At 33.4% G+C, this 24,546-nt stretch overlaps 4 protein-coding genes across 4 annotated transcripts; 1 reads left to right on the top strand and 3 right to left on the bottom strand.

Annotated features, from left to right (window-relative positions):
• Positions 1–12,313: 12,313 nt before the first annotated feature.
• F4817DRAFT_363007 (uncharacterized protein) lies at positions 12,314–15,710 on the top strand (the record flags this gene model as incomplete). Its single annotated transcript, XM_049306596.1, has 2 exons — positions 12,314–14,896; positions 15,125–15,710. 2 exons carry the CDS (start codon positions 12,314–12,316, stop codon positions 15,224–15,226), a joined length of 2,685 nt encoding a protein of 894 aa, XP_049163752.1. The 3' UTR covers positions 15,227–15,710.
• F4817DRAFT_681 (MFS general substrate transporter) lies at positions 15,711–17,653 on the bottom strand. Its single transcript, XM_049307759.1, has one exon. It carries the CDS (start codon positions 17,494–17,496, stop codon positions 15,847–15,849), a length of 1,650 nt encoding a protein of 549 aa, XP_049163751.1. The 5' UTR covers positions 17,497–17,653; the 3' UTR covers positions 15,711–15,846.
• A 588-nt stretch (positions 17,654–18,241) lies between these two features.
• F4817DRAFT_355471 (uncharacterized protein) lies at positions 18,242–20,548 on the bottom strand (the record flags this gene model as incomplete). Its single annotated transcript, XM_049305662.1, has 3 exons — positions 18,242–19,604; positions 19,817–20,004; positions 20,501–20,548. 3 exons carry the CDS (start codon positions 20,546–20,548, stop codon positions 18,242–18,244), a joined length of 1,599 nt encoding a protein of 532 aa, XP_049163750.1.
• A 2,035-nt stretch (positions 20,549–22,583) lies between these two features.
• F4817DRAFT_310890 (uncharacterized protein) lies at positions 22,584–24,226 on the bottom strand (the record flags this gene model as incomplete). Its single annotated transcript, XM_049299920.1, has 2 exons — positions 22,584–23,324; positions 23,396–24,226. The coding sequence occupies 2 exons, from the start codon at positions 24,224–24,226 to the stop codon at positions 22,584–22,586; spliced, it is 1,572 nt and encodes a 523-aa protein (XP_049163749.1).
• Positions 24,227–24,546: the final 320 nt, after the last annotated feature.

Below are 24,546 nucleotides of genomic sequence, written 5' to 3'. Positions count from 1 at the left end.
AAATTTATTTATAAAATATAATATAAATTATTTGTTTTAATTATTAATAATTATTATTGGTTATTTTATTATTTAATATAAGTTATTGTAATATATTTAAGTTATATTTTTTATTATTATTATTTTTTTATAAAAGATAAATTATAAAGTTTTATTTAATTGGTTAATAATGATAAATATATTATTATATTTATTATTGTTAATAGGTATATTTTTAAAATTTATTATTAAATTTTTTTATATTTGGTAAAGTATAAGTAATGGTAATAGAAATTTCGGTTTTTTGTTTTGTAATATTTTTATAGATTTATAAATGCAGTTATTTACGTATTGGTTAATATATTTATGCAAGTTTAGTTATTAATATTGTTACGTAATAAGTTATTAAGTTTTATTTTTTCTGGGGTAAATTAAGATTAATTGGTTATATATTTCTTTTATTATATTAATTTGTAAATTATTTTTTTTAAATATAATAAATTATTTTTTATAAATAATTAAGTTATTAAGTATTGTTTAATCCGTTTTTTTAATTTATAAAACTTTAATTTTATATTTGGATAGTTTTTTATTATATTAATTGGCGTGTAATAATCGATTTATTAATATTATACTTAATAATTTTGGCAGGTTTATTTTATTAAGGATATATAGATTTATTATTAAAGCCGATTTTTTGGATATTTTAAAGCCTTTAATTGTTGGTTAAAATAATGTTATTATTTATTATTTATTTTATTTTTATTTTTGAAAGCAGATTTTTTTTTACGGTTATAATAATATATCCGAGATTGTATTAAAAGTTTTAAATTAATAAGTAATAATAAAGTTATATTGTAAAATAAATTTCCTTTATTTTACCTACTTTAGGTTTAGTATTTATTTTATGGTAAAATATTTTAAAATTTTATAATTTGTTATTACCGTAAAGAGATATGCGTGTTAAAGATTTATTAGTTTAAGGCGTTAATATATTAAAGTTTTTATAACCGTTAATATTTTTTTATTATAGATTTTATAGTTAAGTTTTGTTGCGTGCAATATTTTAGAATAAAACGTTACTAGATATTATAAATTTTTTAGAGATTTTTTTTATGATAAAGCTTTTACAGCTATTTCGTTAAAAATATCCGTTTTTATTTTAATTTTAAGGTTAAAAAAGAAATATGCTAATACCGGTACGTTTATAAGTCTTTTTTTTAATTTATTAAAAACTTTTTAACATTTTTATATTTAAATTAAATTTGCATTAACTTTTATTAATTCTATTAATAATTTAACCATTTATTTATACTTTTTAATAAATTTTCGGTAAAAATTATAAAAACTTAAAAAAGATTGCATATTTTTTAATATTATTTTTTTTTTATTCTCCAGTATTTTTTAATATTATATTATTTTTATTTTATTATTATTAACGTTTACGCTATTAACGTTAACGTTAAATTTTAAAAATTTAATATGGTTAATATAAAATTTACATTTTATTAAATTGGTTTATAGTTCCGTTTTTTGCAATTATTGCAAGATTTTCCGGATATATTCCTTATGTTTTTTTTAATTTTTTAAGAAAATAAATATGTTATTAATATACGTAATATAAAATTTGTTAAAATATTTGCAAAACGTATAATTAATATATTATTAAAATGTAAATAATTTATTTATTAGGTTAAAAAATATAACCTTATATTAGTAAGCTTTATATTAATATTAAAAGGTTATAAGGTTTTTATTTTTTTTAATTAATTATATTTTATAAAACGTTTATTATATATTAATTTTAGTAAATATTTTTACTTTTAAAAATTAAATTAATATTTCTTTAATTAAAAAAAAGAAATATCGATTTTTTTATATAATTGCGTTTAATTTTTTATAATTTATATAAAGACGTAAATTTTTATTTACTTTTTTAATAAATAGAATTAAAGCGGTTTATAAAGCCGAAAATAATTTAATAAAATCTTTTTATAAGTTTTTTATAATATATTTTTTATAAGCTTCCGTTTTTTTTAAAATTATTTTATATAAAAGATTATAATTTAAATTTTTAAATAATATATTTAAATCGATTTTATAATTTATACCAAATCGGTATAAAAATAAGTTATCCGAAACGGTTTTATTAAAAACGTTTATATGTTTATAATGTTGCAGTAAAACTATTTTTAATACCGTTTTATAAAGTTTTTCTTTATTATTTAATAAATATTTTTTTACGCGTTTATTATCGATATATTTATTTAAAGTAAATAAATTAATGGTTTTAGTTTTTAAAGTTTTAAACGCGTTAAATATTTAATAAAAAATTATTACGTTTATAATATATACGTTAACTAGTTAATATTTATATTATTTAATATTATTTTTTTATAAGGTATATTTTTTTTATGCGTTATAACCGGGATATTTTTTAATAAGTTAATTAACCGGTTTAACGTGTTTTTTAAATTGTATTAATTTGTTTTTTAAGTTTTCGTTTTCGTGAAAAGCCTGGTATATTTTTTACAAGTTTGTATTTTATTTTATATTACGTTGTGGAAGTTGTAAAATTGCGATAAGTTTTTTTGTTAAAAGCTCTTTTTTTTTCGCGATTATTTTAAACGAATATTGGTATACTTTTTAAATCTTTTGCTAAAATTCTTTTATTTTTTTGGTAATTAAAACCTTATTAACCCTTTTTAATAATGTTTTTCTACCCTTTTAACTTGTAAAATTAAATGGTTTAGGTATGTTTTTACATAAAAGTGGTTAATAAAAAGCTGGCGGTATATTAACGTATTATTATTTATAACTTAAATGTTTATTTTTTCTTTTTTTATTTTATTTTTCTATTTTCTTATCTTTTTTATTGGTATTTTTTTAATAATTTTTATTTTATAATAAATTACCGGCTTTATTTATTAATAGGTTAGTTATAAGTGTTATTAATACTTAATTATTTAAAAATATTAATTCTTTTTATTTATTATTTACCAAAACGTTATAATAAGCGAAAAATTTCTTTTTTATAATAATGTTATATTTTATATTTAATATTAAAAAAGGCGCATTTTTTATTTTTTATTTTTAAATATGTAAATGTACTTTTATAGCTATATTAATTATTTATATTTTTTTTTTATTATATTTAAAAATTATAATTGGTTTAAAGTTATTAATATATTTTATGCTTAAATATTTTATTATTTTTTTAATATATATAATATTTATAAGTAAATAAATATTTATTTTTATATTAATAAACGTTTTAGTGGTTAAAATTTCTTTATTATTAACTATTATATAATTAATAAATAGTAGGTTTTTTTTAAAAAATTGGCTTATAAAATTAAAAAAAATTTTTTAATAAATATTTATATTTAACGTTGTTACCGTTCTTTTCTTAAGATAAGAGTTTAATTTTTTTAGGGTTAATTTTTTACTTTATTAAATTAAGCGTTTAACCGTATTAAGGACTTTTTTATTATTTATTTAACAATAATGTTAAGCCGTTTTTTTAACGCTTTTTAAAATTTCTTGTTTAATGGACATTTGCAATTTTAATATCTCAACTTATAATAAATATAACATTAACCACATTAAATAAGTAATTTACCTTTTTCGAAAGTAAGTTTAACATATATTTTTTTACCGTTAAACGTTATGGTTAAAATTTTAATGTTATAATATTTAATTGCTTAAGTATTTATCGAAACGCGCTAAAAAAACGTTTGGTTATTTTGGTTAATATTTCCGGTACTATTAATTTTAAGAGTTTTTTTAAAGTCTTTTTTCTTTTACGCCTTTTGTTATATAAAAAAGTTTTTATTTTATTATTGGTTATATTGTTATATATAATTGTAAAATTAAATAAACGTTAAATTATTATTATAATATTAATTTATGTATTATTTATTAAATTGCATTGGTAATTTATTAAATATTTTTTGTTTATAATCGGAAAAGGTAATTTGTACAAATCTTGTTAACTTAATAAATTAAATTTGGAATTTTACAAAAAAGTTTAAAAAAAACATAATAAAATTATAAAATCTTATATAAGTTTTATCGTAAACATTTAAATCTTTATACTATTTATATAAATAATTTAAAATTTTTTAATTAATTTTAAGTATTAATAAATTATATTTGTTAATAATAAATGGCATTAAATTTTTAATTATAAAACTGCCCACTCGAATAAAAATATAAGAAATTTTTCTTTTATTATTATCGAAATAGTTTACGTTAATACGCAACTTATTTTTTAAAAATATATGCCAATAATTAAACTTAATAGTTTTTTTTTCCGAAATTAACTTATCATTTATAAAAATTAAAAGGTCTTATTATTTAATAAACCGTTTAATTTTATTGGTTTATTTAACTAAAAAACCTTTAATTAATAAGGTAAAATTACTTATTTATTAAATAATCTTTTCTTTTAAGGCTATAATAACTTTATTATATTTTTATATTTATATTATTTACTTTTAAGTTTATATTTCGTAATTAAATTATACATTATTTACGTTTATACTTAAACTTAAATATTAAGTTTATAAACGTAAAATTTTTAAATTTTATACCAATTATTTAATAATTATAATTAAGTTTAACGTTGCTTAATATATAATTAATTTATAAATTATATAAAATTTTATTTTTTAAAACATAACTTTTAAATCTTTAAAAAACATTTTTTAAAATTTCGTAAAATTTATGGCTAAAATTATTTTAAATAACGTTTTACCTTTTTAAATAAAAGGCATAAAAGGAAACATAATAAATTTATTTCTTTTTATTATTATTTAAACGTAATGGTTAATACGTTAATAAAAATCCGCATAAAAGTTAAATAAACTTATTAAAAAGGTATATTATTTAAAATTATTATTATTATTAATAAATAATAAATTATTAAAAATTAAATTATTAATATATATTATAACGTTTAATATATAAGTAATTAATTTTTTACTTTTTATAATAAAAGAAAGTATAAGGTTTAAAAAGTAACTATTTACTTTTTAAAAAAGTTATATTTTAAGTTATTTTAAATCTTTAAAAAATAATAACTCGATTTTATTAAGTTTGGTTTAAATTTTTATAATAATTAAATTAATACCTTTTTTTAACAATTAAATAAGTTTATTTTCAGTAAATTTTTTAACAGTTTTTTATTTTATTACAAATTATTAAACAAAATAATATTTATTTTTTTTAAAACTTTTGGTTATATTATTAAATATTTTATCCGTTATTATATTGCATTAAATTTTTATTAATTTAATTAATTAATTTAATTTCTTTTAAGAAATTTACCGTTTTTTTAAATTTAATATAATAAAATTTATTATTATTATATAATAAAATTAATAAAAATATAAAGATTTAAAAAATTAAGTTTTATTAATAAAAATAATAAATTTAAAAAAGAAAAGATTTATAATGTATAACGTATAATACGCATTTATTTATTTATGTAAAAATCTTAAATATATAAGCTAATAAGTTATAAAGCTATAAGCTTTATGGTTTATGCGCAATATTGCCAAAGCAATGACTTAACAATGATAACTTATTAATTATATTAATTTTTTAATATATTTTAATATTAAGATTTAAATCAAATTATTAAATTTTTTATAAATAAAATTATTTTGTTATATAAATAAATTATAATTTTAAACGTATAATTATATTATAATCAATAATTTGGTTCTAGTATTAATTATTTTAATAATTAAACTTTTATTTTTATATAATTTAACTTTAATAATTAATTTAAAATATAATTTAAAATATATTTTTAAATTATTTAATAATAAAGATTTTAGTTTTTTTTTTTATTATTTATTTATAAAACGTTTAATTTTTTTAAATAAAAATGTATATAATTTAATTTAAAGTTTAAAAATATTAATATAATTAACGTTAATATTTATATTTTTTTAAACTTATTTTTTTAAAATTTTAATAATTAAAATTGATATAATTTTCCAATTTAAAAATTTTTTAATTAATTTTTAACAAATTAAATTGCTAAATTTAAATATAAATTTAATTATTTTATTTTATATTATATTAAATCGTTTTTTAACGTTTTTAATAAACTTTTTTTTTTAAAACTTAATAGTTTTATTAGTATATATATTTAAAACTTTTATTAAAATAAATTTATTAAATTTAAATTAATTAATACTTTTATTTTTTTTAAATTTAATTATATTTAAATATTTAATCTTAATTATTTTATTATTTAAACCTTTTTTTTATTTAATTGTATTAATATTAAACGTTATTTTATTAAATTAATTATTAATTTTCTTTTTAATAATTTTTTTAATTTATATAATGTTATTTTTACTTATTATTTTAAAAAATTAACCGTATTTAATTAGAAATATATTATTAATAATATTTTTTAATCCGTTTTTAATTATAATAACGCTAATATTTATTATATTAATTATATTAAATTAAATTAAATTTGTAACGGTTTAATTTATAACGGAAGTATTTATAATAATTATTATATCTTTATATTGTTATATTATATTTTAAATTTTAATATTATATTGTAAAACCGTAAAGTTTTTTATTTTTAAAGTAATTTTTTTTAAATAATATTTAGTTTTTTTTTTTCGCAAAAAAACCGTTAATATTTTAATTAATAATATATTTATAAATAATAATGTTAATAAATTAACCGTTTTATTTAATTGTTTATTATATTTAGTTCGAAATATTTAAATTTTAAATTGATTTTTATCCATTTAATTAATTTATAATATAAATATTATAATTTTTATTATAATATAAAAAGTTATTTACATATATAGTATAAAGTATGGGATATTTAGGTATTATATATCTTATATATGCATTTTTTTAAACATTATAAAACCAACAAGTATTAGGTAAATAATTAAATATAAATAATAATAATAATTTAATTAAATTATAATTTTTTGTATAAAAATTAAAAAGTTAAAACTATTTATAAAATATAATTTAATTAATTTTTAAAAAATAATTTGGAAATTAAATATAATTATTTTATAATATAATATAAAGTAATACTGTTGGTATATTTTTTATAATAATTAATTTTTATTTAATTTAATTTAAAATAATTTTTTATATATTAATTTATATATTATTAAAATGTTTTATTAAATTATTAATTATTAATAGTTTAAACTTATTAAAAATTTTTAAACGTAAAAAATTATTAAAGTTACCTTTTTAAATATATTTAAATTATATTTATAATAAAATATTATTATTATTTTAATTTTTAAATTTAAATAATTTTTTTTAATTATAATAGTAATAAAATAATTTAACTTTTTAATTAACTTAATTATAAATTATATCTTTAATCTAAATAAAAAAAACAATTTAAATATTTATAAAAAATATATTAACATAATAAATAATATTTTTTAAAATATTATTTTAAATTTAACTTAAAATCGTTTTAATATAATTGTTTAAAATAATAACTTAAATCATATTTATTTTAATATTTTAAAAAATGGTTAAATAATTTTTAATTAAATTTATTAACTTAACCAAATTTTTAATTAAATATCTTTTATTAAAATTTTTAAATTTAAACTTATATAATCTATATTAATTTAAATTACATATAATAAATTTTATTTTTAATAAAATTTAAATTTTATTTTAAATAATAATATCGGAAATAACTATTTTAACCTTTTTATATATATTTTTATTTATAATTTATAATAAAATCTTTTTAATATAATTTTAATTAATTACTTTATATTAATAAAAAATTTCATTAATATTTTTTAATTATTATATAATTTTTATATTATTAAATAATTTATTTTTATAATTTTAAAGATTAAATAATATAATTTAATAAAAATAAATTAATAATTTAAAATTAACTAATAATATTTAAAAAATTAATTAAATTTAACTAATAAAATTTATTATTAAATTATTATTTAAATTACTTTTAAAACTAAATGGTTAAATTTATTAAACAATAAATTAAATATTAATTAATCTTTTTTATAATTAAAATATAGTTTTAATAACCTTTTAATTAATAAATTAATAAAATTAAACAATAAATTTAATTATTTTAACTTATTTTAAACTTAAAAACTATTTAAAAAATAAACTTTCTTAATTGTTTTTACTTTTAAATAATATGCTTAAAATATTTTTATATTTAATAAATTTAAATTAATTAATACAAATAAAACCAATAGTCGATAATATTTGTAATAAAATAAACAATGTTAATATAATTTTTTTAAAAAGTATTAAACTTAACTATACTTTAAATTAAACTATTTTTTTTTAACGTGATAATTACAATTTAAATTTATTATTATTAACTTATTTTTAATTAAAATTAATTTTTACAATTTAATTAATATTTTGATAAACTAAAAATATAAATAATATTTAATTTACTAAATAATATCGATAATACTTTTATCCTTTATTTTTAATATAAAAAAAAATAATATTTATTTTTATCCATTAAAATTTAATCAAATATTTAACCATCTTTTAATATTTTTATTTTATAAAATTTATTTTAAAAATAAATAACTATTAACTTAACCTTTAACTAAATCGCTTTAAAATATAACAAAATAAATAATAGCAAAATCATTACAATAATTTTAATAATTTTTTATTTTTTTTATATTAATAATTTAATTAATAATTCTTTTAACATAATAATAATAATAAACAAATAAGTTTTTTAATTATAAATTTTATCATTAATTATTACCAAACTATTTATTATAATAATATAATTATAAAGTTAAGCTTAAATTTAACCTTTTTTTATATTAATATTTAATTATATTATATTTATTATTTTTAATAACCGTTCCATTATATTTTATATATCGTTTTTTATATTATATTTTTAATTATAATTCGTCTTTTATATTATTAATTTTTATAATATCTTAATAATCTTAATAATTTGTATTACATAATATTAATTACTTCATTTATTTTATAATTTTATTAATATTACTTTATTACATAAATACTTTAATAATATTTTAATATATTCGGTTATATTATTAATATATTAATAAAAAGTTTTTTAATTAAATAATATTAATTAATAAAAGAATTTAAATAAGGTTTTAATATTTAACTTATTATTAATATTTAACAGTTTTAAGATTTTTTATAATCTTTTTATTTTTTTTTAAATTATAATTACAAATACTTGAAATCAAATCCATGGCCATAAAACCATTTTTATTAATCAACTTTTAACAATCTTTTTAAAATTAAAATTACAGGTTTAAATTCTATGGTAATTACTATTAAATAAAAAATAAAAATTCTTATAAAATATAACTTATTATTTTAATAACTTAATTTTTGTAAAAAGCTTTAAACTATTAATAATAACATTATACTTTAATTTATAAATATAAATTTAATTAATTAATAAACAAAAGATAAAAAGTAATAAAATAAAATTAATATAAACTAAAAATTAAAAATAATTATATAATTATTAATTAAAAAATAATTTAAAATAAAAGTATATATATATTTTTAATTAAAAAGATAAAATGATTTTAAGACTTTTATATGATTTGTAAAACTAAAATTACATAATAAAATACCTTATAATTAAACTTAATAACATTATACTTATTCAATAATACAATATTTTTAAATAAGTAAAAATATTTAATATAAAAATTAAAATTATATAAAAAATGTTTAAATAAGTTTTTATAAAATTATTAAATATTTTTTATTTTTATTTTAATAATATAATAGTTATTTTAAAACTTTTTAAATATTTTTTAAATAATATATAAAAGATTAAATTAAATTTTTAAAAAATAATTAAAAAATTGGAAAATTAGTTAATATAATGGTTTTTTAAATATATAAAAATATTAAAAAATAAAATAACGGATAAAAAAATAAAACGCAAAATTAAACCGGAATTAAAAAACTATATATCGAATAAACTTTCCATTTTTATATATTTAAAAAAAATAAATAAAAGAAAACGCCGATATTTATATAAAAACTGGTAAATTAAAAAAAGTTTAAAAAAATATAAAAAATTTAAGTTATACGTAACGCGTATGTTATTTAAAAAATTAAAATTAATATGTTTTATACTTTATAAATTTATTGTTAAACGAAATGGCTATAAAGATTTTATAGTTTATTACGTAAAGTTTAAATATTTTAAACGTAATAAATTATATTAATACGGTAAAAATATAAATAAAAAACATTTTATAAAATGTAAAATAATATAAAGGAAATTGTTTAAATTAAAATTATTAAAAAAAATTTTAAAATATATATTTAAACTTATAAAATATTAAGATTTTAAGTAGTTTTTTTAAAAAATTAACTTTTACGTTAAAAATAATAATAATTAAACCTATTATAAAATAAAGCCCGAAATAAGTTTTATTATTAGAAATAAATAAAATTAAATTTTATTAATTATCGGTTATAAACAGCCATAATATTTTATAAAACTATATAAGGTATTAAAAAAAAGGCCTTAAAACCTCAAATTTTAACCTTTAGATAGATTATACTTTCTTTTGTCTTTTTCTCATGTTAGGCGATATTTTAGCTTTGTTTTCTTTAAAGGAGTATTTTAGACGTTTAAAGCGCCAGAGATGCGCCGCTGTAATTACGCAAGTAGATATAGCAGACCAATAGACGTAAACGTTATCATCATCATCATCATCGAATGTTAGGTTAAACTGCATTGATTCGATAGATTCGTTCCCCCTTAGAAGACTGATAAGTGCTGGTATTAGGTTTAGTATTAACAGGGACGATCCGGCTTATTTTGGGGGATACATACTCGAGAATTACTGCGCCCTGCAGGACGCATTCGACTTGAGCATCAGGGACTGGGAAGCGATTGCGAAGGGCGCCGTATTAGGCAGCTGGTGTACCGAGGAGAGAAAGGAGCAGCTACTGATCGAGATAAAGGACGTAGCCGACAAATGGAGTAGAGAATCTGAGGAAGAGTAGTCAATATTCGAGGCGTCACAAATCGTACTTGGAACATATTTGGTAGCTACCTACCTAGGAGGTAGTCAAATGGATGCTAGAGAGCCTCTTACTTATATGTATGTTGGCCTATTTATTGTCCCAGTAGTTCACCTGTATAAGCTCTTTGGTTGCCTTCCATCAAGTTACCTAAGGCAACGCACTACAAGCACGGTTTACTCTATTCACTCTTTTCTTCTTATAACTAGAAAACACTTACTTAACAGTTTGGTCCCTGTAGTTGGCTACTATGATCTTGTTATCATGAACTATTGAAAAATACTTTCGATCTTCTCTTCAATCGATTAGCCTCGAGTCACTCGGATACAATATTAGGATCATACCAAAGGGTTAACCCTGATCTTGCGCGGAAGATATAGTTAGCTCAATACAGAACTAAACCATCCTAAAGACAATCCAGTGATGATGACCTTTTATTGCCATAATGGCAAGGGGAAAGATCTATCTGATTCATGTCAAATTGAGTAAGTTGTCGCAAGATCCAAAAGCTATATCTTGGTACTTAAGTGACCATAGCTTTATTACAAAAAACGTTGCCTGTAGATGACGGCGTGTTGTATCTTATAAGTTTAGAGGCTACCTAGGTAGATTAGGCACTTGTATACAACTAATGACGTCAATGCCAGCAGTCGTAAAGTGACAGGTTGGATTTACACTTAAGGAGGTAAATATTTTCTGATACATACCTACCCATCTATAAGAGTCTCGGATCCCTTTCTATGATCATATTGTAACGATTGATAATATTCCCTTTGCTGAAAATCATCCGTGCTAGATTGTGATCCGGTCTGTCATTGGACAAGGAAATGGATTACCAGGGTTGAATGGTTGGCGTTGACCAGGCAACGCGTGTAAACAACGTGAGAACCGACACTTAGCGACCCGCATTCTTTTCGATCTCGCCCAACCATTTCATTCATCTTGACATTTAGACCTGCAGGTCTAATATACTGCCAACGCAACGTACGCATCAAAACAAACTCAGAGGACCCAACGGCTCCGGAGGGCACATCCTTTAATTAAAAACCCTACGTGCTATTCCTTATTCTTTCTCACACTTCGGATGCCTCGACAAAAAACAAATCACAACTTCGAGATCTACGTCGACCCGTCTTGCCTGAGCACACCGATAGATGAGGAGCATCCTCAAGAACTAAAAGCAAACGGCAAACAAAACACTTCTAACCGGCACGAGGAGTCTGTTACTATTGACGAGGCAGGGAATGGGACGGAGATGACCAGTAATAACAGAGAATCGGAGGTCCGGCCCAGCGTAGAGACCGACCACAGCGAGATGGATGACGAATATCTTGACGAGGCCGAAGGATCTGAACGGGGTGAATTTGAAAGCGAGGACAAGCATGAGGATGTGGAAGACGGCTCAGTGTTGAGCGACGAGACAGATGACGATGATGCTCATGATCCAGCCCAAAAAGATGATTCATATCTTGGAGACCCCGAGTTTGCAGATTCTCACATCCACGCCGATGATGGCGGTGATACTAGTTCTCATCACGAAGCCACGGACGAAGATGTGTTTAGCGACAAGAGCCCGCGAAGCTCTCTGGGGTCGTACGATGCCGTTTCTGAGTCCGACAGGGCACACAAAGACTTTGACAATATGACAACCGCGACTCGGTCACCTCGAGTTTCGGATATTTCACAAAACGAGCGGGAATATGAGAAGGGAGATTTCGTTCCTACCGTTAGAGGAACACCGCGCCCGCCTTTTCGGACCCCTTCGGACGTGCGAGCCATGCAGATGTCCTCGCCACCATCTTCGGTCCTCGGTTCTCCCCGGTCCACAAAGAGGCAATTCCCTACAGTTTCTCGCTTGGGGACGCCCACAGCCTCCGCGCAATATTCCCCCAAGAGGATGTCCACGCCGTCGCGTTTTAAGGGACGCAAGGAGGCACCTCTCGTCCTACTCCACGTCACATTGTTACCGCTAAGGTGGGCATGGGGCAATCTACTTAACAATCTCGATACGGACAATGTGAGCGAGCAGGTGAAGACCCTCCAAGAATCTTGGAGGCTCCTGCAAGACCGAATCGGCGACACCGTCATCGAGAGAGGTATACTACTAGGCCATCCTCAGAATGACTATGAGGTTCTCGAGGAGCGCCTGCTCGAAGCGCTAGAGTTGCCGTTCCGCCGACGAGCTCGGATCTTGGAATGCGGTCATTACCTCGGCCCTACCAACGAGTCAACCCTGACCGAAGACGAAGAGAGCGAAGACGAGTGGAGTTCCCAACGATCTCGCGCTGGGGATAAGCGGCACTGGTGTGACACTTGCAAAAGCGAGATCCGCGGCAACTCTCTCGGCTCGGGCAAGATCTTTCGGGTTAAGGTCTACGCCAGCAACGGGTTGATGAGGGCTGGCGCCTGGGAAGCTTGCTGGAAAGAGATGGAACGTGTAGACGTCGAACTGGAACCCATCGTAGAGCCCGCTTTGCAAGAGGAGTTAGTCCGTCTCGCCGCGACTCACCAAGAGGCAGAGATTGAAAAGGAGACTACGCAGCATCAGAGGGAACGGGCCGATATGGGCTCCCAATTCGGGGCCTCCTCACCTCAGCCAGAGCCGTCGCGCGTTGGCACACCTATTTCTGCGGAGGAGCGGCTCCGGCGAGATGAAGAACGGCTTCGCGAGATCTACGGGCATTCGCCGCCGCCACCACAATCTCGGGAGCCGTCGGTCCATCCGGACCAGGACAAGGGGTCGCATGTGCCACCGTCGCCTCCCTCCGACGAGGCCTATAAACAAAAGAAACCTCATCAGGCTGCCTACCAGAACGCGTCGCTCCCCGAGCTTCTACTTCAGTCTATGAGGGTTTTATTGCAAGACCGCAGGAATGTTGCCATCTTCACTCTCAGCATTTTTGTGCTTATGCTTGCCTTCCGGAACGCTCCCACTCCGGCCGAGCCCGTCTACGAGCCAGTGATCCACCGGATGAGAGACGTCCCAATCATGCGCCGCGCCCAGGTTGTCGATATACCTCAGGTTCCTACCGTCCAGGTAAATTTCCCGACGACAGAATCGTTAGCTGTGCCGTCAATTTGCGGCGAACCTTCCACGACGCCTCGACAGCATGCGCCGTTGGCCGATCTTGTAGCGGCCGTACCCGACCAAGAGCCGCTGGGAGCAGTTCAGCACCAAGATGCACCGGTTTCTGAGTCCCCTATAGAAGCAGCACCAATAGAAGAGGAGCAATACGAATCCGAAGGGAAACCTATCATCTCTGAAGAGCCTACAAGCGTGACGTCTACTCATTATACGATACAGACCGAGCCTACAGTGGCTGAGACGGACTATCAAGGCGACCTGGAAGTCGTATCGCAGCAGGACATATCCGCCAGCGAGCCTGCAGCGGCCCCTGCGGATTACCAAGAGGAGTCCGTGGCCGAAGAGCCTCAGCAAGAGACAACTCAGAGCGAAGCTGAACCAGTCCCGACGACTTATGAGGAAGCTTTAGAAGTTGCAATCGAGCCCACGGCAGCCCAGGACAGCACAGCAATGGCGACAAGCATATCTACTGTCTATGAGCCGTGCAGCACATTTGCAGGCGCCTACGACCAGTTTATATACATGGCACTTCAGTCAGAGCAGGCCGAAACTGTGACGGAGAAGAAAGTAGTTCGAGTCTTCCACACAGTCACAGAGACGGAGCTAGAGACGGCGACTGAAACTGTCAAGATGTCTGCTACTGATGTTTTAACCGAGGCCACACCATCCGTTGCTACGGATGATGTTCCCCTTGAAGACCCAACCCCAGTCATGTCATCGGAGTTAGAGGAGCCAACGGTGGCAGAAGCTGTGGTCGAAGCTGTGACCGAAGCTGTGACCGAAGCTGTGACCGAAACTGTGACCGAAACTGAGAACGTGGAAGTCGTTTTGTAATGTAGTAGATATTGAGGCTTATGTGGGCTACGAGCGAGGGACTTTATTTGCAACGAGTACATACGTAAGCGAACGGGACGGATCATGTTAGCGCTTCTGCTTCACTCTTTTATAATGCTTTGATCATCATTCTGCGTGGTGGGACAGGATAGCCTGTCAGTCAAGATTGCGATAGATCGACGATACCAATGTAGCATGTATGACGAAGCGTCTCCGGACTGCACAGTTCATGCTCCTACTTGTACATAATGCAGCACTTTGAATAGCTATGGAATATTATGAGAGGAATTAGTCGTAGGTTTGTTTCCTACATAGGATGGCGGTTAGAAGGTTGAGTACCTTGGGTACCTCCTAACCTAATGTGATGTTGAGAAAACAAAGAGATAACCTAGAGCGAGTGATAGGAGGAATGTCTTATAAAGGCCAATGCCTCTTATAAAGTCTAGTCTGTTCCGCAATACAAATATCGTCTATGCTCCAACAGCACCTAAACTAAGGAACTACCCTATTAAAAAGATTTGCAGTAGCAGTGTTGGAGTGACAAGGTTCTGTATGTACCTTTACGTAATGAAGAAAGGGTACAAGGTATGTAACTGAAACTGTATTGCTTGATTGGTTGATAGAGATGGTAAGTTACAAGGGGATCTATGAAACGTGTGGGGTGTTTATCTAATTGTGTGTGTGGGGGGTCCAGGCCCCAGCCCTGGTCACATGACCGTGGTCGTCCCAACAGTAGCGAACTCGGTAAGAAGAAATAGCGCTTCGATACCATACTAGTATCAGATAGTGGTTAGTTTAGGTGGTTAGTTTAGGTACCTAAGATAAATATAGTTTGATATTCAGCACATGCAGCTCTTGATGGGAATCTGTTAGTGAACTAGCCCAAGATCGATCCTCTTCTCAACCTCGCGCCAATAGTCGAGGCGTTTCGCTTCCCTAAACTTCTTACCCCACTTGACCATCACTAGGAAGACGCTGCAGATAGCTAATCCGATGAAAGCCACGCTGACGAAACAATTCTGGTATCCTAAGCGGTCGAGCCAGGGCGTGATTCCATACCCGATAGCGAAACTCATCGTGTTACGAATAAGAATGCACGTAGTTAGCGCATCGCCGGAAATATCTCGATACGTATCGATCAAGTACGAAACGCTGAGAGTAATGCCCATCGTGTTGGCGAACGCTGTAGTACACATGGCGACAATAAGACCGAACCAGTGCACCTGGTGGGCGGCCCCGACACCCCAGAGGATAAGCGAAGACGGGATCATCAGCGTCGAAACGGAGAAGAGCCAGAGTCGGTGCTCGGGCTCTGAGACACCATTGTTTCTACGCGCTAATCGAATAACGAAGCGATCCGAAAATACACCTGTGAAAGCCGCCGCGGCGGAAACTCCTACCATGCAGGAGAGATAGCTCAGACCGACGAGGGACGGGCGAAAATTATAAGGTGGTCCGCCTAGGATGATAGAGCTCGTAGCGTTGAGAATATTAAAGTAGATGAGGTACGTGCCGTAGCTAAATCCCGAATAGAATACCACGGGCCACGACAAGAGTTTGAGAGACTGCCACGCGCGGTAGTGCATCATGAACGGCCGCGGCTGATCCACGACGGACAATCTTTGCCAAAACGTCTTCGTCTCAGCTGACGGCTGGCCCTCTAGAGAAATAACCTGCCTAATGGCGTCGGACGGATCCATCGAGGCCTCCTTGCCCTTCTCGTCATCCGGATTCGGCTTGAGTACTCCATGGCTAGACTCGGCGACGATGCCGACGGTACGTCGGTCGTAATTCGTTTCCTCCATGAAGAAGAATAGAAATAGCCAAGTGGCACCGCAAAAGATGGCCTGGAAGTAAAAAACCCACCGATAGCCAACCCCGTCGTTGATGAAGCCACAGATGACGGGGGCGAAAAAGTTACTGCCAGCCAACATGAATGCGTACCAACCCAAATACGTTCCCCTCTCGTGGGCGAAAAAGAGGTCCGCAATGCTGGTTTCAGGCAAAGCCTCGATAGGGGCTGCAAAGAAGCCCGTCAGAACGCGATTCGCGATCCACTGGTTGTTGCCGCGCGCGTAGGGCCCCCAGACCGTGACGGCCGTGAGCGCGAGGAGAGAGACCAAGTACGTCAGCCGCTTTCCAAACTGCAGCGCAAACGGCTGCCAAAAGAGCAGGCCCCAACCTAAGAGTAAGAACATATAGCCCGTCCCAGCATTGAGATCCCCCTCGCTTACGGATAGGGCCGTGGAAAGAGGCACGAGCACCGAGTAGACGACCGACAGTGCCATGCCATTAAACCAGGTATACAGGAGAGCGCAAGCCAAGGCTAGGTACTTGCGTCGAGGAGCCCAGTTCAACGGGTCGTTGGGGTCTGCGGACGGGGTCGGCACGAGCACGATATCCCTCTGGTCCTTAGCATGTCGCGTCGCCATCGTGTGCTCGAGGTCGACTAGGTGGACCGTCCCGGGGACCAGCGACTCGTCGAGATCTCCGGGGTTTGAAGCCACCGATGGAGCCATCTTGGGCTCGTCGGGTTTACCGCAATGTCGATACCAGTAAAGCCGATACTAGTTAGAATGACCTGTCTACCTAGGTGGCTTTCAAGTTCCCGAGAAAGCGAATAGAATAGCGGACAGACGAGTGCAAGTTTGGGGGGCTCACCTTCAAATACTTATAACAGAGAAATATAATAGCACAACAAATGAAGTCTCGGGCTTATCCCCCCGCACGCACGTTGACGCACTCCTGGTACCGAGCACACCGAGGAGAAGCGTGGGATTCCGTTGTATTGGGCAGCCATTCACGCCCCAGAACCAAAAATGGGAAAATCAGTTATCTGAACCCCTGCCGATCTGCAGCGAGGCGTTGTAACCAGGCCGTCGATATATCCTGTTGAGAAAGATAAGCACAATTGCCGGAGGGTGTCGCACGACATTCCACGCATGCTCTCTTTGTCAACTGATAAGAGCATCTGTCGACTAAATCCCCCTTTCCCCTTGGAGCATCTTGAGTAGTTAATATCGCAATAAGCGGTATCATTTTATAGCTAGAAGAACCTTATCGTCACCTCCTACGTGTAGAAGCATGATGAATGTTATGACCGAGTCAGTTGAGACATTATGCACCTGCGCCAATACGAACTAGTGCTACTGATAAGCTAATAGGAGTTGATCTTATTCGAGATTTAATCGAGCTTGGATCTTGGATAAATTAGAGTTAACATCTATGTCATCCTAAGGACTGTTCGAGTCATCTTATTCCCAATTACCCCTCGAGGACTTCGTCAGAGGAATGATATCCCGGGTTCCTCTGTCTACACCTGGTACAGATGATAATTGTCTTCGAGGAGAGCTCTAGCAAGAAGTCTTTCATAGATGTGACGCTACCCGAGTATGACCAAGCGTCGAATAATCCACCAGGCGGGCCCGACTGCGTACCAACTTCCGATCTCAAGAAGACGGCTTGGTGCCCGTTGGCATTCCCCGTACAGTTCACGGTGTGGTGGCCTAAAAGGCCAACCTGCAGGTTCTCCAAGCTGGAATACGTAGACATCTCTCGGAATATTGATGTCCAGGCGTTAGCACTCCCGGGGTCATTATCGAGCTCATCGTCGCCCCGGGAAACTGTTACCCCTATCGTGCACAAGCATAGCTTCCGTAGAGAACCAGCGAGGTGCTGGACAATCTTGGAGAGGGAATCACTTGGCGCCGTCATATTTCCCAACTCCAGGTCCCGTAAATCGTGGAATGTTTGAGAAAGCGTTATGCGATCGAAGCTTGCAGACAGATCACCGTACATGTGTGACCCTTTAGCCTTCTCAACTTGCTTTCCGGTTGACAAGTCTACCAGTCGAGCAAGCCATTCTATTACCCCATCTAGCAGGAAGCTTTGTCCCTTGGATATCACCCGAAGACTAACCAAGTTAGGTGTCTCCTCAAGCAGCGAGAATAGATAATGGGGTTGCCACCGCAGGAAACCTAGAGACCCGTGCGCGAAGCTGCCCAGCGATATGTAAGTGAAGCTCACGGAGAGGTTGAGAGACCGCAGGCTTTGTAAAGTAGGCCTAAGGGATTCGAGAAGAGACCTCGGGAACACAAAAGCCGAGCTAGATAATCCCATATCCTGTTTCTGTATGTCCACGCTGATGGCGTCCAGCCGCTTTCCGCTCCTCGCGACAGCCAACAGAGCAGCCGAGAATACCATGTCGGCAAACTGATCTTGCGAGTGAAGATGCGGCTCGTCGCTGAGGAAATCTACCCCTGTCTGTCGGCGGATTTCGGCGGTCCCGTAGCTGACAAGCCGCTGTCGTAATCCGGGGCGTAAATGTCCTCTCACGGCATTGGCATCCCGCAAGCTAAGTTCTACCACATTTGCCAGATTGCCTAGAGCCTCGCCAAGCAACAGCTGCAACCGCCCGCTACTGACTAGCCAGTTCTGCTCTGCGGCAAGCTCCTCTAGTTTATAAGGCTCGATTCCTTTCTTTACGCGGGGATTATCAGCATTGCCATTTCGATGCCCAAAGCTTGGCAAGGCATCGCTGCTGTATAGTCGATCAAGCCCAATAGTCAGCCTTGACAAGCACCTTGACAGATGAGAGTGCTTCGATATATTCAATAGACATCTCAGGCTATCTGCGTATGCCAACAGCTGTCAGCAAGGTGTATGATAATATAGAAAGGGTCATATAGGGGACCGCAAAGGGCAAAGAGGATCATAGTCTCTTATTATCTCCTCTAGAGACTACGTGCCAAATTAACACGTACTACATCATGGTTAATGACGATATTAGATAGGCTTGACAGGTTCGTATAGGACCACAAGGTATTCCTAGGTACTCACCATTCATTAACCATAAAACGTCTATCAGAAAAGAATTCGACCGAGAAGGTTTCGAATAGGAACGTCTCGACACGACGACATGTCAAACGCAGGCTGAACAAGTCGTCTAGGGAAAGATACGACGCAGTATGTACAACCAGCTCGCATGGAAGATACAAAAGCGGAGATCCGGATAGGTTGTACTTGGCCTGCGTATCATTCATATCTATGAGGACTCCGAGTTGGGCCGGCTCAACAAACCACCCAGTCTTGATTTTATCAGCCAGTTTGGATAATAGATAGACGAGATGCTAAACGAGGAAGATATGAGATTGGAGGAATAGTTCATACTACAAGGATCAGATAATGCAAACATGTGCGGTCAAGACTTACATCTCCCATATACTCTCTTCCACGCTCTAGACTCAATTGTTGGTCGATACTAGGGCCCTCGTTGCTCAACCATACATCTTAAAAGGCCATTTAAGGTATTAAATCTAAGGAATTACGTACGGTGTTGGTTCCTAACTACCTACCTGGCATATAAGATCACCGCTGCTTGCCGACTTCACTAGCAATTTCAATATACCCAAGTTACATGTGAGAGGTATATACCGGCTTATCCACCCCGAGACGTGAAATATCCAACATTGATTTATTTAAGTATACCCCCCTTAGGTTAGTGTCTAGTGTATTTTCTCTTACAAGACGTTTTAATGGGTAGGTGCAGTTAATATACCAACCTATATACATTCTGACAGCTTGACACCGAGGTCCCTATCTATAGGCATTTTCATCATGTCCACAAACTATCCCAAACGTACGTTGGCCTGTTCTATTCATATATTCTTCGGTACATATCTCCTATTATAGCTACCCGAGGGAGCTCTAGAGATACGTATCGAATCCGTAGAAACCTTTCCTCGCCTTGCTGTTGTTTGTGCAAAATCCCTCTTTTCATATATAGTGCATTACGAATCCCTAAACCATACCCTTTTCGATTAATACGAAGACCAACCTTTAATGTAGAAGTCCCCCTTATTGGCCATTGGAAAAGCAGGCGGACCAACACCCATAATCGAAACGTGGCTAACAAGTCAGCCTACCACGCGACCCGTGGCGGCGGTTCAGCCGAAAAGATTTTCTCATAGAAGACATAAAGCATTGTCCGTCGGGTAGCATTATCAAAATTCTAGGTAAGCCGAGTAAATCATCTTATAGACAGGATTCGACTAATGTCGCATCTCTTACCTCCACCTGATCACCCTAGTCGTGCCGAGCCACGTCTGGGTCCTGTATACCCGGTCTCTCTCTTCCAAACTACAACTACACAGATACAGGAGCTGGCGAGATCTTGGTGCATGCATGTGCGTAATAAGACAGGACGCACGTCAAGCCAACCCTAAACTCCACCTACCAGGCCTAAGCCCAGTCACCCACTGCCCAGGATATACCCTTGCGAGAGAGGAGCGCATCGTGACATGGGTCATAGATCTGCATGCTACCACATACCAGGCTCTGTCAACTTCCGGTTCATTCCCCTTTCGAGGTGGATGGATCGGAGCACGTTAACTGCGTCGTATTAACTTTTTGGCCTTGTTCTTGATTTTCATGTGTCATTAATTACACTTACATACTATCACTCCGAAATTTATTAGCACCATCGTAAGCCGCTGAGGTTCGGTATAGTATCGGGGTAATAGCTATGGCATCCACGAACTCGGAGAATTATGATTGACCTAGTAACTAACAAATACGGATGAAGTTTGATACCACTAAATCCCGTAAGTAGGTCGCATTTTCCTGAAACTAGAAATCCCCAGAGGGCCACAAGACAGGGTCAAGATCGAGAAGTTGATCATAAAGATTAAGAGGTCCTTGGGACTTCTATCCAGGAGTCTTCGGACTAAAACAAGCTCCTGCCGTCATAAGGAATACCTAGCAATTCCTCCATAGTTTATCATTTAGTATCATAATTCCGTGGCCGGAGTGGATAATATGCCTTGGGCACCTAAGGTAGGTTATCCTAGGAGCATATTGTCGACAATATTATGCCTTAACAACCCTAGTGTATATCCTATCATCGACCTACTACCGTCGTATCTTCTTTCCTGCTCCTAGCGAATCAATTCGTGAACTGGACAACGAAGTAGGTATTTGTAGTAGTAGCTACCTAGGCTCGAGTAGTCTGTCGACGTAAAAGATCCGCTTGGCGTTGTAGTCGACATAGCTAATCATTGCCGCCGTGCTTGGAATACGCGTTATACTCTAAACGAGGCCTTATGGTAGGTATAAACCGGTGGTTACTTAAAACACGTATGTTGTATAGTCAATTTTTTTGTCTTGTCGACGTAAAAGTTCAAGTACCTAAGGCATTCGAGTCAAATTCTATCGCTCATCAGGTCTATAGGATAAAGACATCGACAGCCGGGAATTATCGTTACCAGGCATAACGGAACTCTAGACGCATAGCGGCGAGCTAGATGGTGACAATATTAGCTGGGTTTTAGTCCCAAGCCATGCTCTTGATATTGATAATGTTGGCTCTAGTTCTTATACATAGGTACGCACCCCTAACTGATCGATCTGTCTTTTGTCCGAAGTCCTCGTATGTTTCCGTGCCGACGCACGCATTCTCGCTAAAAATGCAAGATGTACGCGAGTAAGCCATAGCAAATACCGTTATGTATCCCTAACGCACGCTGTCTATGTCCGATTTCCATCCCCCCAAAACGTTGATAAAAACCAAGGAAACAAGGCACCCTCTCTCATATAGAGCGAGACCGGACTAACTACCGGGATCCGGATACGAAGACATCATATTCGGGTACGGTGCAGTCGATGCGCAATCGGGACAGACGCGTTCTGACGTGCAGCGACTATGTTTGTCGCAGTGCCATTCCGCGCTGGGCTTGCAGACGCGACACTCCTGGCAATGGTCCCAGAGATCGGTCGCCACCCAGCCGCCTCGACAAAAACTATACCAGTAGCCGTAGAAGTCGTTCTGGTTGCAGTTACCTAGCGCGCCGCGGAGCAACTCGAACTCCAGGCGCTCGCGCTCCTCGCGACTCTTCTTCCTCTTACCCCCACGGGTCCGCTTCCAACTGTCCTCCCACTTCTTGAACGGCTCCGCGTACTCCTTGATGGTCGCCCACGACGTATCGTCGTACAACAGTATGTCTATTATCAGATCTACATCCAGCTCCTCGACGTTCGGTTGGTTACAGAGCCAAGTGGCAAAGCACGCATTGGCACCGCAGGGTTTCGGGAACGCAGACGGCGGGCCGAAGAATTGCGTCAGGTCCGCAAAGGGGTTCGCACAGGCGTCGCCGCACGAGCAAGTCGGAGTGCAACCGAGTCCATGCTTACTACAGACGCAAAACACGCAGGCCTTCTTGTCTCCGCGTCCCGTCTTACAGGAGCACTTTTTAATTCGCTGACCGCCTCTGGACGACGCATCGATCGGTGGCGTGGGAACCGACTGTATGGACGATATGGACCCGTTCGGCGGATCGGGATTCGTGTAAACCTACAAGGCGTGCGTTAGCATTCTACGATCCCTATATAGACCCCTTGGTAATTTTTCTTGCTGCTCCTTACATCTGTCGACTCGTCCGCCGTCTCGCCTTGCGCATCCTCTTCCTCGTCGTCATCCTCTTGCATGACATCGTCGGGAGTGTGACCATTTCCGTTCTGGGCTGCGGAGGTCGATAGAGGAGCCGGGCTTGCTAGATGGGCCGGACTCTGCAGATGTGCCGGGCTGAAGTGGGAATTCAAGGTAGAAGCGTCCGAATAGGAATTGGTACTGGCATGATATGACGTGGCGTGCGCTGCGGGTTGGGAAGTGTACGGCTCCCCGTACTGCGATAGATGCTGTGGTATTGTGGACGTCGGGGGGTTAGTACGTTGCTGCTGGTTATAATTCGCGATGTGGTGAGTTGTCGGTACGGGCGAATACGTTCCACCCGCGGCCGTCTGCGGTGACTGTCCCTGTAAGAGCGTCTGCGTCTGTGCTTGTGCTTGTGCCTGTGTCTCGGCGAAGTTCCCATTCCGAATCCCGTTAAAGTGTGTAGCATGAGACGTCATGTGGCCGTTCGTAGGCGGTTGAGAGTAGTGAGCCGCGAAGGTGTTAGCCTGCTGTTGGGGGCTGTACGGACCGGCACCGTAGCCTGTCGACGAGGTCTGGTACGCTCCGCCGTATCCGCCAGCCGAATTTGTCACCGCACCAGGAGAGTAGGGGTTGTAGGCGACAGTCTGGCGCGCGGCGGGTTGGAGGGAATAGCCGCCATTCTCGTAGCCCGTAGGCGAGTACAAGTTGATACCCTGACTGATTTGGTGATGTCGCAGGGCGGGAGCCGTAGTCTGCGGGTTGCCGTTGACGGAATCTCGCGACGTGTTGGATCGCTGTCGCTTGGCCGGTGGATACGACATTGCATCTTCGCTCGAACCTCTCCCCCTGCTTTCCTGTCGTCTTTCCCTCGCACAGTCGCACCGGAGGGAACAGAGGAGGAAAGGGAGGCAGGATAATGCACGGCCGAGTCAGGTCTGGTCTGGTCTGGTCTGATAGGGCAGAGCGGCAAGGCGGCAAAAGGACAAAGCGGCACGGGATTTGTAACGCAAGATCGGATTGAAGACTTGGACTTGGAACTCTGAATGCCTAAGTACCTAGGTAGATAAAGAGATAATTTTCGCAGGCAAAGGAGAGCAGCAAGTAATTCTATTATTCTGTAAGTTGAGGTTATTAGTTTAGT

Source organism: Daldinia loculata (assembly GCF_022478755.1).
Source record: "Daldinia loculata strain CBS 113971 unplaced genomic scaffold F4817scaffold_1, whole genome shotgun sequence".
Taxonomy (NCBI): domain Eukaryota; kingdom Fungi; phylum Ascomycota; class Sordariomycetes; order Xylariales; family Hypoxylaceae; genus Daldinia; species Daldinia loculata.
Note: the sequence above shows the minus strand (reverse complement) of the source record. Positions and strands in the feature narration are given on the sequence as shown.

What these genes read in the sequence shown, in the direction of transcription:
- F4817DRAFT_681 (XM_049307759.1), bottom strand. Translation starts at nt 17,496, where the DNA reads ATGGCTCCATCGGTGGCTTCAAACCCCGGAGATCTCGACGAGTCGCTG.